This window comes from Denticeps clupeoides, chromosome 10 (assembly GCF_900700375.1).
Source record: "Denticeps clupeoides chromosome 10, fDenClu1.1, whole genome shotgun sequence".
NCBI classification, from domain to species: Eukaryota; Metazoa; Chordata; class Actinopteri; order Clupeiformes; family Denticipitidae; genus Denticeps; species Denticeps clupeoides.
Genome location: NC_041716.1, coordinates 3513664 through 3533249, shown reverse-complemented (window position 1 = coordinate 3533249; position 19586 = coordinate 3513664). Strand labels below are relative to the sequence as shown.

The following is a 19586-nucleotide window of genomic DNA, read 5'->3' as shown; positions in this document are numbered from 1 at the left end:
CTTTTTTTCGTGGGGTAGAACTTGGTGTAGGATTTTGAATTTATTTCGATTTTCTAAAATCCGCCCAGGGCCAACAAAATTACGAAAACAGGTTAAAAATATATACACTACCAGTTTGGACGCACCAACTCATTTATGGTTATTGCATTATTTACATTATAGAACAATACTGAAGATACAGGACAGTGAAATAACACACGTGAGGTTATTTAATAAGAAAAAAGCTGAAGATTTGCATGTGTCCAAATCAGGGAGCTTTCACCTTAAGTCGGACAACGGGGACGGTTTCCAACAGCCCTGAAGGTTTTATGCTGTTAATGAGCATCTCATCTCATCAATGCATCTCATCAAACTTTTGGCCTGTGCCGTATATCTAATCGTGTTATTACTGGTCGTAGTGTCAGTAGCATGCTGCTTACATGCTTATGTCTTAGAGAAGGCATGTATGTGCGTATTTCTTTTTGCATGCCCGCTCGCCCGGGAGGCCCTTGGTGCATGAACATTTAGTGTACCTGTAAAGATGTGGTTAAAAGGTGTTTTGTCTCTGCATGACACAGCGCTCGGCTGCCTGCCCTCATGCCGGCGGTAACAGCTGTCCGAACCCCTGGAAGCCACGGGAACAGATGGTTTCACCTGACAAAAGGAAGCAGCCACAGATCGGAGGACACAGACAGACTGTTGTTCAGCGACGGTGATATGTTACGCACATTTGCGGGGCGTGTTGAAAAATAAACTATTTACGTACGTGGTAAAATCACATAAAAAAAAAAAGAAAGACTGTAATATCTATATATTCGTATAAAAATCCCAACATCAAGCTCTTCCCCACGCCATTGACTTCCATTAAAGTATCTGTGAGACATAGCAGTATTTTCAAAATTACACATCGACTGTATTTCAAGTCTGAATGCTGATACTACCTTTCGAATGAATTAATTCTGAAAATAGACGTGTTTTCACAACCGTCCCCTTCATCTGCATACGTTTCAGCAGAAAGATCTTAAATGTCAAATTATGCTCTTTCAGAAATTAAAATTTCAAAGTAATTGGTCACATCAAAGAGGTGTGACATGGTGTTGTCAGGGGAAGCACCTGAATGTTATAATAAACAAGATTTTTTAGCAGAAGGCTTTGGTCGCCCACTCTAAAATACAAATGGGCGCAGTTTCCATCCCCTTATCGCCCCGAAGAAATCTATACGAGAAGGAAAAGAACGAGCCTCAGCAATATGTGGTGGCTGCGTTTCTCAGTCCCAGGCCCTTTTACAGGAACGCTCCACGTTTTTCAGGCCTCCGAGGTGTTGCCCCCTAGTGGTGGGCGAGAGAATCACAGCGTGTTGAAAGTCTCTCCTGCAGCCCCTGGACAGGGTACTATCCACACACACACACACACACACACACACACACACACACACAAAAACAAATAGTATCTAGGTTCCGTTTAGCATCACCACTTCACCTGACGAACACAAAGTCGGGAGTGGATGGGGCCATTTTGCATGGAGGTGGGACCTTTGCCAATTTCAGAGGCCTGAGCACTGAGAAGAACGGATTGAAATTGAGCTAAGGCCGATTGCGTTTTACAGTGAGCCTGTTCTAGGATGTTGCCATACACGTCAGCAGCTGTACGTGATCGGCAATCTTTCTGTCTTGATTTCTTTCGGTTCACATTTGATAGTGAATTTTCCACTGCAGCATTACGCTTAATACCTTTCGTGACCAATTGTATGGTTTTCTGCAAGCGTTTGCGCTCACATGGCGATATGCGTAGCTTGTCACTGGAATGACTTACTCAGAACAAATAATACAATTCAGCTGCTGGAACACAGAAATGCTGACTCACTCTTAATTTGAATGCTTTATGAATCATGGGCAGAGTCTAAATGTGGAGGCATCACAGAACCGTTGCACATTTAGGGCAAATATTTAACAATGAAATTATTCCCTTTTTTTAATTTCAAAGAGGTGTCAGTGGCCCAGTACACCATTTGTAATGTTGTAAAGGATTATTACACACCCTAAATTTAAACAGATCCATCCAACCTATAAATGAAAAATAACCATTTTAATTTTAAACATTAATACTGTATCTTTATATACAATTATATAGTTCTCATTAAAAGGCTCTTCTGGAAATGAACATTTGTGACATAATTCATTACTGAGTTATTATTGATTCATTATGAGACCTGATTGCATGTCAGTAATGTTTATAATTTGCTCTCGATCTTTGCGGTGTCATGGAATGTTTCTGTGTCCGTGAGTGCGGTGCTGCACATTTACATAACGTGAAACCTATATATGCATATGTCATGCAGATGAGCGGCGAGTACCATCCTGAGCTGGAGGAGCAGCTTCTGGTGAGTAAAGCATCTTTTGTTTTTTTTTATGTCTGTAGTCAATAAATGCACCAGATTGTGCCATCAAATTTAACCTTCAATTATTTTCGCTCATAATAAACTTTTTTTTAGGCTTACCTACGTAACCTTACTTAATCTGGAAAATATGTGCATGTTATTCATATTTTAAGGCCTATTTTGAAATATATCTGCATGACATTTTACATTAAATAATGATATTCATCATCTGTACAATTATATGTATTAAAGGAACGTACTAAAGTCTAAGCAGACAATAAATATAATTGATTATTGGTGTCCGCTGTAGGGTTCAGTGCAGAAGCTTCACCAGCAAATCCGTCTCCACCTGACTACTCCACCTGTCCCCTTAATCTGCAGCACACGTCCAATATACATAACCAGTGTCAACACACCGACTTTGTCTCTGCAGAAATGAAAAACGAGGAGGAGGATGTCTCCAAGTAAATTTTTATTATGATTCATTTTGAGCTGGTGTGTTGAGGAGTCAAATCAACTGACATTACTAATGAGTCAATACTAATCCCTTAATCACCTTAACTAGCAAGTCAAGTAATCTGTGATTAATAACCTTTTTTATTCTTTTTTCTGCTAAATTTCGCATCACCTCCCCCTGCCGGCTTTCATCCCACGTCAGTTGGTCTTTAAAAAAAAAAAACTAATGCGCTCCATGCAGAGTTGAGAAGTTCTAAACACCCTCATCTCTCGCCTTATTTTCCTGTTTTTCTTCATGAAGTTTAAAGTCTTGCGACTGGCACACTTCAACAACCGCTCAGGAGGAAAAAGGAAAGAAGAACAAAGGTATGCGTGTGTGTATGTGTGTTTGTGTGATGTGAACTTAAAAAAAAGGCCAAATAGTGTTTAGAAATACTATCTAGCGCTTATGGGACATTACGGGACAGAAACCATCTGATTGTGTTTCGTTTTTGGAGTCATTGTTGTAATTTTTACAATTACACTTCATGCACCACTGAATTAGGTAGGTGTTGCACCTTTGTACTGATATTTGGTCATTAATGGTTATTAATGAAAGGACTGCACCAATGATTTGGATGCTGTGAGGAATGTTTAGTCAATTTTTGGTGAAAGGTGGTCAATTTAAAACATTTATCATAAAGTTACTGTTATTTGTTCGTAATTTTAATGTTGAAACGTGGCTTATTCCTGAACTAATACAAAAAAAAAATGCTCAAACATGTACTTGGTAGGTGCATTTAAGAAACACTGTCATGCAGCAGTTTTCATATTTTACCACAACACAGAGTCACATACAGCAAAGAACATCTCCATTATGAAAAACACTTTCAAAAAATGTCTTTTTTTTCTGGTTTCAATTGGTTAGGCAGAAAGTCAATATTGAACACATTTCTTTTGTCTGCCAAGACGTTGTGGGCTCACGGTTATCGCCGTATGCAGGCCAGGACTCAAGACAAGACATCGAGACAAATGATAATTCAAAGCCGCACTTGAGTAAAAATGAAAATTTAACGAAGAATTCCACTTTCTCTTCACATTCTTCTCTCTGACTCACACTTTCCTTTGGATCTTATGACCAACAAGTAGATCCAGGTCTTCTTTTTCTGCCCACACGCTGTGATTAATATCCAGAGTAGCTTACACAAAAAAAGAAATATGATGCGGCCGAATACAAGGTGTGGCGGTAAAAAATACAAAATGATGTTTAATGGAGAAAACCTCAGAGTGAAATCATCTCTGCTGCAGGAGTCATCAGATCACTGCAAGGTGACACCCGTGAGAACGGCAAATAATCTTTTCTACTTAAAAATGGATTTGTTCACACAGTGCGAAGTGATAAGCATCAACCGCAGAGTTTTTCCTCCACTTTCTCTTCTGAACAAATCCCATTTCCTCTTCCTGTTTTGTTTATTTGTTTTCTTCACTTTTCTTTCATTGTTCTGACTCCCGTTTAATCCGCCGATCTCCAGTAATCACACTCCGCTTGCCACGTAAATGTTGAAATATTGATGAGGCGTGAGCCCTTTTCTGTGCACTTCAGCAGCAAGAGCAGCAGCAGCTCTTCAGCGACATGTCGGTGATGGTTTCTCTGCTGCACCCCCGCAACCACATGCTGCACCTGTGCATGAAGACATACGTTCGACAGCTTTCTAGCACTTTCTTGCACGTTCGCATGTCAAAAAAAACAAAAACCACCACCAACAACAATGGTCTGGCCTGCTGATAATAACACCCTTTTTGCATCTAAATTAGTATGCAGGATTTGAAGTGTTTTTAATCGGTGGCTATATTTTCTTAAAAAGCTACTGAATAGAAAGAAAGAGTAGTTATCAGACATTGTGTAAGTAGAAACCTTTTCTAACTATATGCAATATATTTTTCTTTTTTGTGCAACCTATTTCTATTTTCTACCACTTGAGTACACATAAAATATTTTGTCCTACAGAGCCATTAATTAATTAATTAATTAATTAAAATACAAAATTCTATCCATTTCTTTCTTAATATCTGCCATTCACACTTGACAACGACAACGTTAAGTTATACCAAGCATTGAAATAAAACATTTTTAGTTGAATTTACATTTATATGAGAGTGCTCTAAGTTTTTCTCTCTGTACTTGTTCATCATAATGTATTGCTCTTGTCTATGTGTGATTGTGCAGGTGTAATGTGAACGATTCCCTCTGAGATTAATAAAGTCTTTTGATTTTTGCACGGCCAGGGATGCCCCGACCTGAGGGTAAGAGATTAAAACGAGGACCCCTGACCTTGGATCACCACCTGATTACCGTAGAAGATGAACTCAGAGATGGAGATCCTGAGAGGGAAGAAAGAGCCCCGCCTGACCCAGCAGGGCAGCTCTCATCCATGCAGGTAATAAAAAAAAAAACACACACATTTGGCATATGCCCTTATCCAGATCGACTTACAACGTGCTTTCATGTTACCATAAACAAAGTAATCGGTTCTGGTTCTCTAGGGCTCAAAAAAAAAAAAATACAATCCTTTTATTCACTCTGTTGTACTTTTTATTGCATAAGTCAGACTATGAGAAAGTTCCAAGTTAGTTCTTAAGTTGCCATTTGAAAATATTCAGCGACTGTGCTGTTCTGACCTCAAGGGGAAGTTCATTCCACCACAGAGAAAGAGAAGAGTGTAGATGAGTGTCTTCCTCATACCTTCAGCGGTGAAGGGACCAGGCAAGCAGTACTGGAGGGTCGGATAGTTTGAGGTGCAGTGTGACGTATAATAAGGGCTGAACAAGTATCTGGGTGGCCTGTGTTGATAGATAAGGCTGGTATTGTAGAGAAGGAATCTACATGAGCGGGAACGATTGGTGGTGTGAGTTGAGAAGGAAAGTTGGTTGTCTATAGTTACTCCAAGGTTGCATGCAGTTTCAGAAGGAGAGATCCGAGAGTTGTTCAAGTAGAGAGCAAGATCAGGATGTGGTGAAAAATCTGATGGAATGAATTAGTTCTTTTTTTGGTAGGATTGAGTTATAGATGCCAAGATGAAATGTCAGTTAGATTCTTTGGAAGTGGCATATAGGGAGGGAGAGAGAAGAAGTGAAGAAGAGTTGTGTATTGTTGGCATAGCAGTGGTAGGATAACCCATGTAAGGATATGACCTCACCAAGGGAGAAAAGAAGAGGACCGAGTACTGAGCCCTGAGGGACACCCGTGAATATTCTGTGTGAAGCAGATGTGGATCCTCCACAATATGATGAACAAAATGATATTGATACAAAAATGGTACTTTTAACACTGTTTAAACTGCACCATTACTCTAGAACATTAGCACCAGTGTTTTCATTTATTTTTACATTATCATGAATTTTCACACCTCATTAATATACATTTTTATTATCCAATTCAAAGTAAATTAATTAATGGTTGGTTACTTTACTTCAGCTACAGATTTGAATATAAAAACTGAATAATGTAAAATAAAAATATATTTCTTATCTACTTCTAAGTTTCTAAGTACAGTGTGAACAGTACATTTACATTTTTAATAATAATAATTTTAATTAAAGTTTCAGAATTAGTCCATAATAGTCTTTACAAAAGACAGATTTTTTTAGAAGACAGACACGATCTTGGAAGTTTATTCTGTTGTTGACCTCCTTTTGTGATTTGTTATTAGCAGTGTGCCAGTAAGAAGGCTGGGCAGTCGTCTGTGATAACCATCACCCTGATGCCGCAGCTTATTCAGACTAGACCTTCAGTCCTCTGTCGAACCTCTCAGGTGCCACCACAGGGTGAGAGCTTGCAAAACTGAAATGATCAGATGTCTGACAAGAGCGTGTTCTCACCAGCCATCATATTTTCATGCCTGTCTCACCTCTGCACCCATGCAGATCATCCCCAGAGGTCTGATGGCATCCTGGCCTGCGACCTTCAGCCAGTCAATCTGAGCCGAGTGAACAGTGTAGGTTCTGCGGCCCTGTCAACTGGCCAAGCAAGGAACTCTCTCAATCCCAGATACCATGGCATGTAGGTTGCTCTGCTAGGGTAATATCTATAGGTCATCAGTATCTAGAACCGTCATGCACCTTCACTGCGCAACTGTTTTCCTTTGTCTACAGGCCTCTCTGGCCGGTTGCAGACCCATCAAGTCCCCTCTATTTGAACGGACTTTGTCTCTGGCCAGGCTGTGACGAAACCTTTGCTGATTACTCCCATTTCCTGCAGTATGTGCCTTACTATAATATGCTGGGGTGGGCGGAACCACAACATTACCATTGCCCCGGTTTTACCTCCCACACAACTTTAGCAGAACCTCTTAAATTCCTTAGGCACCTTGACAATGACCACAATTACGGAGACAAAGCTTTCGCACAGTGGAAGGTGCAGCAAGACATGGTGCAGCACTTGGAGAACCAGGTATACATTTACACTTTTTTTTGGTGGGGTTTGGTGTGCATATTGGCAATTTTGCACTCATAATTTTTTATTTCAATGTATTCTCAGCTAATTCTAGAAAAAGAGAAACTCCATGCAATGCAACTTCACCTGAACCTAGCAAGCCTCATAACAACATCCAAAGTAAGTCATATAGAACATATACATAAAAACATATAAATGTTCAATTGACAAATAAGATTTCACTTGTGACGTTTTTGTTCTTTTAAGCCAAACAACTGGGACTTAAAATTACATTACAAAATGAAAATGGCAAATGTTTGCTGAAATGGCTTGAGAAGCCCTTTTTAGGTCACTGGGTGACCGTTACATCAGATTGTATTATTGGCAGTAACAATTAGTCTTGAGTTCCAATAGAATGATGCTGTGTTTTACTATTGCAAGTCTGGCACTTTAAAGGTTAATTGACTATTAGAAAACCTTTTTTCAGTGTATTTAGTTCAGCTGAAAACAGTTGCACTGGTGAAGGAAACGTCACAAAATTAACACTAGTTGCAAATGTGGATTCGACTACATCACAATTTCTAACTTCATCAATGAGTATTTCCTAATAATCTTGTAAAATGTTCTATTCACGTTCTTCATGTAAAATTAGATAATTGTTGTGTGATTGTGTTATTATAAAAAAAATCTATATATAGAGACCAGGTTCAAACATCACTTACTACCATTATGTCCTTGAGTAAGACACTTAATCCTGAGCGTCTCCATGGGGCCTGTCCCTGTAAGGGCTGTACAGAGTTTTGTGCCACGCCCCTGACCGTGAGTTCTAATTACACTTTAGTCCAACAGCTTTGTGTTAAAAATTGCAAGCAGCACAGTGAGTGATGATGGTTTTAAGGTTTGCCTCTGATGGGATTCTTGTTAGGTGGCCGGTTCTGACCTGATCGGCAGCTTGGCAGTGAGTGCAGGCCGGGCGGAGGGGACATATGGAGACCCTCTGAATGCTAGCGAGGAACCAGGAGTGCCGGTGCAGCAGAAATTATGGAACATTCCTCATGCTCATCTACTTCCAGGTACCACCCACAGCTCTGCTTAGCTTGTGTTTTGCTTTGGTCCAGAATACAGTAGAGTGTCTATGCATGGGTGTTCGACCCTGGTTCATTTTTAGTGCTTCGGTGCTGTAAATGTTTTTACTTTGATTTCTTTCCTTAGATATCATGAGTGATATTGAGCTTTATAAGCACACTGACATCAGACCTCCATATACCTACGCCAGCCTGATAAGATGGGTCAGTGTTCTTTCTGATATGGCATATAATATGTTAGTAAAGCTTACGATAATGATATTTATATTATGAGTCTCTATTTCCAGTCAATATTGGAGGCACCAGACAAACAGCAGACCCTGAACGAAATCTACAACTGGTTTACCAGAATGTTCTACTACTTCAGGCACAACAACGCGGCATGGAAGGTATGTGAAAAAAAATCCAGACCAGGACTGGGTGTTGAGTCCAACCGTGGGCCCGTTGATCTGGTTGGATGAAACAAAATCCCGGACTGGATTTTTAATTTCTGCATCCTGAAAGTTCATCTCACGCTGAATGCGAAATGTGGGGTCATCCGACAGAACGCCGTTCGCCACAATCTCAGCCTCCACAAGTGTTTCGTCCGTGTCGAGGGAGCGAAGGGCGCCGTGTGGACTGTGGATGAGGTGGAATTCCAGAGGAGGAAGAAGCAGAAGTTCAACAGGTGACGTGCCACTTTTGTTCTTTTGCGGTTGTAATGCATCAAGCTCTACTGGAGACAGATCCCTTATCTTTTTGTTGTCTTCCTCTTCTCCAGGGATTACACAGTGAGATGGCTGACACCGTACTCCAGACTTCCACACGGGCCCTGCCTCTAGGCCGCTCAGGTTCTGCCCCAGAACACACATGATGTAGCACGCTGTTTATATCTCATTTCTGATGCCATTGTTTCACGTAAGAATTCCTATGCTTTTTTTTTTTAAATAATGGGAAGGGATATGTACACTTTTGCAAAATATAAATTGTATTAAACACAGGCTGTGCAAAAAAAACAAAAAAAATCAGTGCACGCAAAGCAGACAGTTATTAGTATTAGTTTATTGTAGAATGCAGTTTAACTAAATGCAATGTGTTATATTAAAATGCACTGTATAATATACAAATATATTAGATAAAGACCTTCTGTGAACCTTTGTTTTGTGTTTTGTTCTGAAATGTCGTGGAGGCGTCCGTCCAGCAGAGGGCCACACAACATCGTGCAGAACAGCACCATGGGTGTGGTGGCCTTCATTTCTGAGAAACAATAGAGGCGATGATGATTTGGTTAAATCACTTTCAGCATGTTAATATTGTATCATTGATCATATAAGCCATAATGACATAATAAATATAAAATGTACAAATATATAAATTTTATATTTAATAAAGATTAGATTAGATTCAACTTTATTGTCATTACACATGTACAAGTACAGGGCAACGAAATGTAGTACAAAGCATTATATTTTGCAAATATGGAACCCTATGTATACAGTATACAAGCGTATTTTAAAAATCACTTTTTATCAACTCTAAGAAGATGATCATTTACATTTACGGCATTTATCAGACGCCCTTATCCAGAGCAACTTACAGTCAGTAGTTACAGGGACAGTCCCCCCTGGAGCAACTTAGGGTTAAGTGTCTTGCTCAGGGACACAGTGGTAGTAAGTGGGGTTTGAACCTGGGTCTTCTGGTTCACAGGCAAGTGTGCTACTACGTAGCCTAGCCATATAATGTAGTATGGTTCTAAAGTAAAGAAAACATAGAATTGCTCCTTCCATTATCTATGATTCTGCAGTGCCGACATTCACTTTCATTTTTAGTTTCTTTTTCTCGTTCCCCTCCATGGAAATGTTGGACTGCGTGTTAGACAATTGCCAGGGCATCACCCTGGTGCTGTTCTGTGAGAAGATAATTACAATTACTCATGCGTCACGGCTTCTTAATCCAGGCTTTTGATGGCCAGCTTTCTTTTTGCAGACTTATCTGCAGAGGCACTAAAAGGTAGAGAAAGCTTACTCTACTGGGCAGCTCGCCCGGCGCTCTCTTATTTCCATCGTCCTGCCACGGCAACCAGCACACGTTCCTCTGGATTTGTGTCTGCCCTGCGTTCCATCAGCACTTAATGTTTGCCAACACTGGAGCCACCGATATGTTCCCGGCCGACTGCGTTACCGACCTGCGTAATGCACACAACCGGTATCCGATCCACTGATGATGTAATAATGCTGTTGTCCGCTCTAAATTAAGCTGGTGACAGAATTAAATGAATTCATGGCATCATTCACGCAACAAATAAAATGCTTCCAAATAATGGAGCTATGCAGGGCTCTGTTTTTCAGCAGCAGCCTGAAGATTATTCCCACTTCCCGACTTCCCCTCAGACGCTTGCAGGTGATTATTACCTGCCGACGCCCACACCCAAACAGGTGTCTCTGCAGCATGTCCTGTGTGTTTTACGTGCAAAGAGTTTTCCTTGCGCTAATGCGCTGTCAAGATTTGGTGTCAGCCATTTTCCTCCGAGGCCTTCTGCCTAAACGCAGAACATTGCTGTGTTAAAAGTTAAAGAATTTAGTGTGAGAATGTGATCCTTGCAAAAATATGGTGTCAGCGTGAGGACACCATATTTACGTGGCTTTTTACTTTAAATAAAATTGTCCGGGGATATAAATTTGGCAGGGAGTCTGAGAAAATTCTGGAGACATTATTGAATTTTCTACACAGTGCACTATGTATATGAGGTATGTTTGTATGGCTGTCAATCAATATATTTTTTTTTTATTAGCGTAATGCCACACCGAGAGGTGAGACGCTTGACGGCATGAAGCAAACGGATACATGGCCGGAAATAAATATCTTTTGGTGAAGATAGTGGTGTTCACATGCAGGTTCACTTTTATGGAGTCCCACAGGGGCCACCTATTAGGCAACCAACACACAATGTGAAGTTGGTACCAGATGCTGAGCCCAGTGGCACTTAGGCATCGCAATCAGTCACACATTTTATAACTCATTTTTTCATTTTAAGACATTTAATAGTAAAATAAAGAAAAAACAACCATTGACGGGGACATGATCTGTTCTTGTTATTTAAAAAAAAAAAGGAAATTTAATTTTACACTCTTTACGAAGGGTTTTTTGAAGAGTTCAGTAGGGCAAGTTTTTATGGTTTAAATTTCTGCCTAAGGCTAGGATGTCTTTCATAGGTCAAACCCACACAGTAAGCAAACAAAGCGTTTAGTGAACGGTGTTAATGAATGTTAACATGCTGCATTTTCATCAGTAATCGCTGTAACTAAGGCATTTATAAAAAAAAAAAGAAAACACAATATACAATAAATAAACATTATGCAATAAATATTCTGATTTCGGAAATTGGAAAAGGACATACCCTCGCCAGCCCTTTCGTAAATTATGACCAAGAGTGTAAATCACACTTAAGCACTTTATGTCTTTATGCCTTGCTGAAATTGCTTTAAAGGCTCCTAAAGGCTGACTTGATGGATTTTGAGGAGGGGCAGGAGCTCTGCATGTCGACTAGCCTCCAGACCTCGCTTTAAGTCTGAAAAATGTCTTCTTGTCATTTGATACTGACACTCAGCAAGACATGCAAGCTCTCAAAACATAGCTGGAGGCTCTTGTGGTTCTGACAGGTCTAGGCAGAGAGCGGGGGGGGGGGGGGGGGGGGGGGGGATGCGGAGAGGAAAGTTAAAACTCTGCAAAGTGTGATTCAACATCACAGGGAAGTATCATAAATCTTCTACAGAAAGGAGCCCATAAATACTGCACTGACAAGACAGCCCAAACTGGGAGAAAGAGTCTCAGCATGCACTAAAGCCTCCCCCTGACAGTTAAAAATGTCTTCTAGGTGAACCTTTTTGAAACCTTTCCTGCTGTGGTTAAAGTTGTGGGGTTGGGAGAGGAGCACAATATTCAAAACTGGTCGATTATTGACAGGCTTTCCTGCGAAACGTTTCTGGAGACCCACTCAGCATGCATTCACTTATTCTCTGGCCCGTCCCGGGTTGTACTTCCGACAAAGTCTGAATCTGAACGCATCCCTCAGTGTTTTTGAAAAGGATTATCTGCCTTAAAGACAGGCTTAGATCACGGAGGGTCTTCACAACAGTCTGATTGCACCCACTATGGCTTCTCTATTGCACCCACTATGGCCATATAAGCCCCTTTCTTTGAACAAAGAAAACAAAACCTCGATTGATCCTTCACTTCTTTTAAACGAGGGAATCTGAGTCGCGTAGATCTGGTGCAAAAGAAAGTCTGACTGAGAGAGACCCGATTGACTCAAAATACACGAGAAACTCCCCAAAGTGCTTTTTTAATTTGTGACCAATTTTTTCTTCCTGCTGTAGATTAATTTGTTCCCTTGTGTCCGCTGACATTATGCAGAGGTTATTCCTAATTGCTGCTTTTCTCCGCTCACTTTTGCAACCAGATGAATAACTTGAGCAGAAACGCATTTGCATAAAACACAAACCCCCCTGGAGGCAAAAGCAAAAATGTGCTTTTTAGGAAACATTTGCCCGAATTTTTGCTGCAGTCCAAATACTGCATGTAAACAATGGCTCTACTTACACAAGAATCAAATGTCATGCTGAGAATTTGCTTTTGAATTCTTGATGATCTACGGACATGATTTTTATCACTAGAGGGGAACATTATTTTCCCTGGTCACAAGGAGCTTTGAGAATTAGTTTTAATTAGAATTATTATACATTTTTCCTGTCTTAGAAGTGGCACGTCCGCATTGCCATGCAGAGACCGTCCACTCATGTGCCACGCATTGTCAGGGAGCGCCTTTGAAAGAATGAAAGTGTAGCTCCCATCACGTGCACTTAAAAGGAAGCTGGTTTCCATTTCAACCTGGGGAGAGGCTCTAACCGGAGGGCATGCTGGTTCTTGATGCCGCCTGGCAGCTCTGGACTTTCCAGCAACTTTCATGTCATGCTACTTGAGAGGAATAGCTGGAGGACAGGCGGATGATGAAGGGAGCGGGTCTGCCGGCTTCTGCTTAATTGGTGCAGATATTATTCCCTTTAAATGTGACGGATATTAGACGACTTTACCTAAAAGCCACCATGCTTCCCCAAGTTAATGTTTTCTTTCATATACACACATTTGGAATTACAAACAGTGTTTGTCCATTGGTTTTGTATGTTGTCATTACGGGCACAGGCATTTTAGCCTTTTATTCTGGTCCAGGGGATTCCAATGGAGCTTAAATGAAGCGGAATGGCACTGGTGTTCATGGTGGCTCAAATGAGACGACGGTGGCAGGGAGATCATGATACCAGCAGCCTTCAATACACCATTCCACATGCATGAAAACACACATTTACATCGCAGCATAAACAACTCACACACACACACACACACACACATGCCATCAGCACACACTTAGAGATGGAAGGGAAGCAGAGGGGAGGATAAAGAGGAGAAAGACGAATCGTCGGATAATTAGCCTCATCTCCCAGGATCTGACAAAAATATGCAGGGGTGATGGATGAGCCTTATAGAAAAGACAGCGTGGGGCGACCCACCCCCCCATTCCCCATCCACCTCCCATCCCCCAGCCTCTCCCCATCCCATCATTCAGCTCAGGAGGGGCCCACTGATTTGGTTAAAAAATGCGCGCCGATGCCAAAGCCGGTGCCTCATAATGAGAAATCCCCAGTTATCAAACCGCGTGCTGGTGGCGGGTTGTGGCGTGCCGAATATTAAACAGACCCGCCCCCCCCCTCCAAAAAAAAGAAAAGAGAACGATTAAATGATTATGATGATTAACAGTAAACAACATGCCGGGTGCAATGTCCTCATTAGGATTCATATGCATCTCCACATGATTACCTGACGTCCCTCGGGCACGACGTATGGACGTGTCTGTTGACAGAAACATCCCTAAATCACTGAGACGAATCTTCAATTAGTGATCAGGCTGATCTCCGCTGAACCGACCTGTCGTTGGTGGTTGGGTGGCAAGGTGTCAAAATGAGCTGTCTGGCCACGTGAAGATAAGTGCGCTCTGGGGAATACGTGCCATTTTCCATACGGCCTGTGAGCAGGGTCGGCACACGCACCTGTGCTTCGTGGAGCTGTTGCCTAAAATGCTAAAGATTGGTAACCCATAACCGTAACCCATGAGCCTTTCTTTACATTTTACAAAGTGATTATTAATCTGGATTTCAATCAGTTGGATGATAGTGTGGCCTTTTTTGGTTACACTTATGCCCTAAAATATTTTTCATTACTACACAAATACACATCCCCGTGCCCAGTGTAACCCTAAAGGTGCAATAATATACTTTATTTTGTGACAGTGTAGAATCCTGGAAAGAAAAACGTCACAAGTGACTGTTAAGAATGCCACATCATCGAACCCCACCAAAACACAGTTCCAACGAATCCTTCAAATCCTAGTACCACATAACAAACACCATGTCCTTTATTCAGAGGATTTTGCAAGGACGCAGGTGTGTAATCTCTGCAAAGCACCAACAGCTCTGCATCCACACCTCGCACAGGACTGTTCCGTTTTGCTTGTTCTCTGAAGTCCTCTGAAACACCTGAATCTGAAGGAACTGTCCTCGGAAGGATCCTTGATGTTGGGAATATTTGTTCAGGTTGTGGGTTGATACAGAGACAGACGGATAAAGGACAAAATAAGCCTCCTATAAATGATTAAATACATGACCTACGCTTAAACTCTTATGTCAACAGCAGCAAATGAGCCGGCTTGTCCATGTTGACATAAGCTCTTGTGCATGTATACGTAATGCATTTAAAATAAAGCTGTAAAAAAATTAATTGCGTATGCATTTTATTGTCCTCAGCGCCAAACAGGGCACAAGCAAAGAATTTCCCATAAAGCCGCGGTCGAGTTAAAGCGCACATTTAAAAGTGTCAGGATGCTGCCAGACCTCCTAAAATGACTGATTTATTACGGGACAGATGTCCCTTCAATCCAGGCACCCCCTGTCATTACTTTCCCTACGCACGTCCGGGAGGAGTTTCACCTGAATTCCTGCCCGATCTTCCAGATGCCTGTTTCTCCCCCCTTTTAAACCCTGTGAGCATAAAATGAGGTATTTTGTTTTGCTTTCTTTCTGATGCAAGGCGCGGCTCCCGTCGTGAGACATTTATGAAAACAATATGTTCCTGCGCAGTCACGGCCCACGGATAATTTATACGGGACAATGGGGCATTGACCGTTGCTTCAGACTTGTCTCAAACAATTACGCCGTTTAACCGCTTCTCCCCCAGAATCAGGCGATGTCCCGGCCGTTGGAGGGGAAGGTGGTAGAAAGTGGCTGAACTCCACAGGCCTGAACCCTCCAAGCGATGACAATCCCCGGCAGAAGCAGGATTTAAAAAAAAATAAAATTCCGTGGGAATGTGGAAGAGATACAGGTGGGACTGGTCGAGTGTCGTCACCCCTTTCCTGTTTCTCATTCCGAGATGGGAAACTGTTCATTTCCCCGAGAGGAAACCGATCCCCTCACAACGGCCTGATACCGCGGTCACGTCAAGCTGCTCGGCGTTATTGCGATTCTGATCACGGTCGTTTTAACCACTGGGTGCGACAAGGTGCATAATGCAGAACACCAACCATCGGTTATTAAATATCAAGTTCTCCGGACTGTGCTCTTCGGCACAGTATGTTTGTGATGGTTTCTCACTTTTATTATTCCTTTTTTTTTGTGTGTGCGTGATGACTGTGGGTTTTCTAACGTTGTTTTCCCACAGGACACTTCCCAGTATGCTCTTCAAAACTTATGAAAACAAGAACTTTTTTTTTTTTAGGATTTTTAGTATTTTTGAGATGCACTATATTTTACATATCTATATATATAAGTTTCATTGTTGATGAAATTTCCGGTCTCCTGTATGCCTCATACTGTAACCGTTGACATGGTGGCGTTTTTATCACAGACCGAGCACCATTAGGAATGAGGCTGAAATGGTTAATAAATTTCCTTGAATCCCGGTTACTGCTGAACTTTGTGGGATTGGTCACTTCCTTTCAGAGGAAAGGTGGGAGTTTTGGGTTCGTAACGTACACAAAAAGACAGGACCAGTGACTCATATCAGTGTTCAAAGAGGAAATCCTACTCCCGCCGTGCCCTGGGTGGACTCAAACATGACACACTCTGCCAAGCAGATAATACTTCCTGCACCCAGTTCCACATTACAGCACTGCTAAAATTTACATTTAATCAGACACTGCCCATGAAAGTTGGGTCCACGAGATTCTGCCACAGTTCCACTGTAAGTATGGAAAAATAAGGGAAGTGATTATTGGACATTAGGTCAAAGGGGAGATTCACAGAAAGGTAAAACCTGAATATTTCAGTGCAGAAACTCATGCTTTTGGTCAAGCTGTCCCCTGAAGGTTCACCGTTAATCAGCACAAAGGGACGTATTTTGACAGGCGGGGGGTTTAAACTGTCTAGACGTTGGAATTGGCCTTTGTGAGAGATGTCAATCATGTCTGTTTTGCACCTTATCTATAGAACGATGAAATTACACACTAATAAAAAGGGTGGGGTGGGTGGTCAGTCCCTCCTCGCCAAGATACAGCAAGCAACCCTTCCTTGCTCTTACTCTCCCCATGCACTTATTCATTTTCAGCGATTGCTTTTATGTTTATGCTTTTACAGAGAGAAAGCACAAAAAAAATATTGAAAAATGACAATGAAAGATTTCTCTGACAATGTCATAAATGCGCTGTACCTAATAATTTTAATTTAAGGTCCAATGTGCATCATGGCAGAAATATTCCCTGGAAACTGAATCCGAGAGGAATAACTAGGTCCGTGGTTATGGATAAATTCCAGATCCAAGCTAAAGGAATTTTTTTGTCTCCAAATGCCAGGAGGATCATTTTTTTTTATTCTGCAGGATGAGGGCAACACTGGTTGGTGAGCCAGAAGACCCAGGTTCAAATCCTGCTTACTACCATCGTGTCCCTGAGCAAGACACTTAACCCTGAGTGTCTCCAGGGGGGGACTGTCCCTGTAACTACTGATTGTAAGTCGCTCTGGATAAGGGCGTCTGATAAATACCATAAATGTAAATGTAAATGTAAATGTTGATGGGGATCAAAATAATGTAAATAATATGATAAGAATAAGAACTTTTATTGGTCAACAGATATAAACCCAAACCAACAACTGTAGGAACTTTTGGAGTTAAACCATAATCCAAATCTCCACCAACGTCATCTCGACACCTAACAAGGAAAAAGTCTCGAGACGCTGAGGCCTACAGAGACACAAACTTTGATGAAATGTAGAGAAGCTGAATGACTTTTTGTACTGTACGTTGGCGAACATACGGGCCAAACAGTGCAGCTCCGTGCCAGAGGGAGGTGACCTCAGGACAAAGGCCTGAGCCGAAGGCTGGCTTGTTTTGGGAACACACTGGAGGGAGGAACGAGTTTGCCCGGAGGTGAATGCACCCTCTCTAATCCCCACCCCGGGTTGCCCTGTGTCCCCTGTTGTATTCCGCGGAGACTGGACTTTGAGGAATCCCAGGAATTCTCAGCGGCTACTTTTCCATTCCGCTGCGACGCTACGGAGCACAATGACAGCAGCACCTTCCTTAAAAGCTCACGCCGTGATCTCTGAGGCCACTGTGCCCCTTTCTTTGTCCGGTTTTCAATCAAAGAGCATGTGGTTGCGTTACAATCGGCCCCAATCCCTCTCTTAAATGAACTCATGAAAATGCTAAACCCACCTGCATGAAAACCACCATGCTCCATTATGACTTCATCAGCCGACGTCCAGCGTCTCGCTGGCTTCATTAAGTGACACTCGCGCTCGGAGCATCACACGTGTACAGGAAGCTCGCGGGAACGTCTATCCCTTTGTTAGATTTTATGGTCCTGCCTCCGTATTCGGCACAACTGTGAGACCGCTCAGCCATCTCAGTCACACAGGCATGGCATAATAGAGAGGTCGTGACCTGAAGGCTACTTTTACCATTTCAGATCCCTAAAAAAAAAAACTCTCCCCTTGAACCACAGCTTGTGGTCTCTTGTGTCCTACAGATGAGCTAGAGATCATACCTTCATTTACACCATGTTATAATATTTAGCAAGAAAGTAGCAAATGAAAAGAAAGTAGCATAGAAATACAATATTCTTATAAAAAAATGATATACAGATGTTTGCTTTTTATTGTTAGTAACACTAATAGACTATTGGTTGTTGAATACAGTACAGGCCAAAAGTTTGGACACACCTTCTCATTCACTTCTTGTTTTCTTTATTTTCATGACCATTTACGTCAGTAGATTCTCACTGAAGGCATCAAAACTATGAATGAACACATGTGGAGTTATGTACTTAACAAAAAAAGGTGAAATAACTGAGAACATGTTTTATATTCTAGTTTCTTTGCTCTGATTACTGCTTTGCACACTTTTGGCATTCTCTCGATGAGCTTCAAGAGGTCGTCACCTGAAATGGTTCTCCAACAGTCTTGAAGGAGTTCCCAGAGGTGTTTAGCACTTGTTGGCCCCTTTACCTTCATTCTGCGGTCAAGCTCACCCCAAACCATCTGGATTGGGTTGTGGAGGCCAGGTCTCCACTTTTTGTTAAGTACATAACTCCACATGTGTTCATTCATGTATGTAAATGGTCATGAAAATAAAGAAAACACATTGAATGAGAAGGTGTGTCCAAACTTTCAGGTGTGTGTTTGGTTCTCTGACATTCACTTTGCATGCTTGAAATGGTGCTGGGAGGGTCAAGAACATTTTAATTAACCTCTTACATGAACTTTCTTATAAACTATGCAGACCAGACAGTGCATGTGGTTGCATTGCACTTCTTCTCGCGTAATAAAACTGTCACAAGCCTCAGGTATCGTCCACACGGTATTTCTGGAAATATCTCAGTGCGACGACGTTTAAAAAAACGCTGAAATCCGACGCGCTCCGGCGCGGCGCTGGTTAACCGGCGGGCGGAGGAGGGAGAAGCGGGGGACCGGGGAGGCGCGGCTCGGAACCGGGGGGGGGGGACACCTGCCAGCAGCGGCTCGCCGGCGCGGACATGTGACGTTTCGCGGGAAAGAAGAGGGACTTTCGGACAAGACAGAGAGAGGCAGGCGGCGGAATACCAGCGCCGGGAATAACGCGCTAAATCACACGTGAGTCGCGCCTTTTTAAATCTTCATTTCACGTAAATATTCATATTCTCACGTTTATTACGTTTGTGTGGGTTTTTTTTTGCGCTTGCAAGGTGCCTTTATTTACCTGTCGGCGCATCGTCTCC

The 19586-nt window shown here is 42.0% G+C and overlaps 2 protein-coding genes across 5 annotated transcripts in view; both read left to right on the top strand.

The window, feature by feature from the left end:
- Positions 1–2349: 2349 nt before the first annotated feature.
- On the top strand, positions 2350–9326 carry foxp3b (forkhead box P3b). The gene is made up of 14 exons (XM_028994447.1): positions 2350–2359; positions 2667–2820; positions 3114–3178; positions 5078–5229; positions 6502–6616; positions 6716–6851; positions 6944–7048; positions 7154–7241; positions 7329–7403; positions 8149–8296; positions 8436–8512; positions 8596–8697; positions 8854–8975; positions 9069–9326. The coding sequence occupies exons 2-14, from the start codon at positions 2792–2794 to the stop codon at positions 9127–9129; spliced, it is 1275 nt and encodes a 424-aa protein (XP_028850280.1). The 5' UTR covers positions 2350–2359; positions 2667–2791; the 3' UTR covers positions 9130–9326.
- Positions 9327–19349: 10023 nt separating this feature from the next.
- sema3gb (sema domain, immunoglobulin domain (Ig), short basic domain, secreted, (semaphorin) 3Gb) overlaps positions 19350–19586 on the top strand; it is a 28015-nt gene continuing 27778 nt past the window's right edge. For all 4 annotated transcript variants that reach the window (XM_028994435.1, XM_028994434.1, XM_028994432.1 and 1 more), the window contains exon 1: positions 19350–19461. The gene's annotated coding sequence lies outside the window, so the exon portion shown is untranslated. The remainder of the gene's footprint in view (positions 19462–19586) is intronic.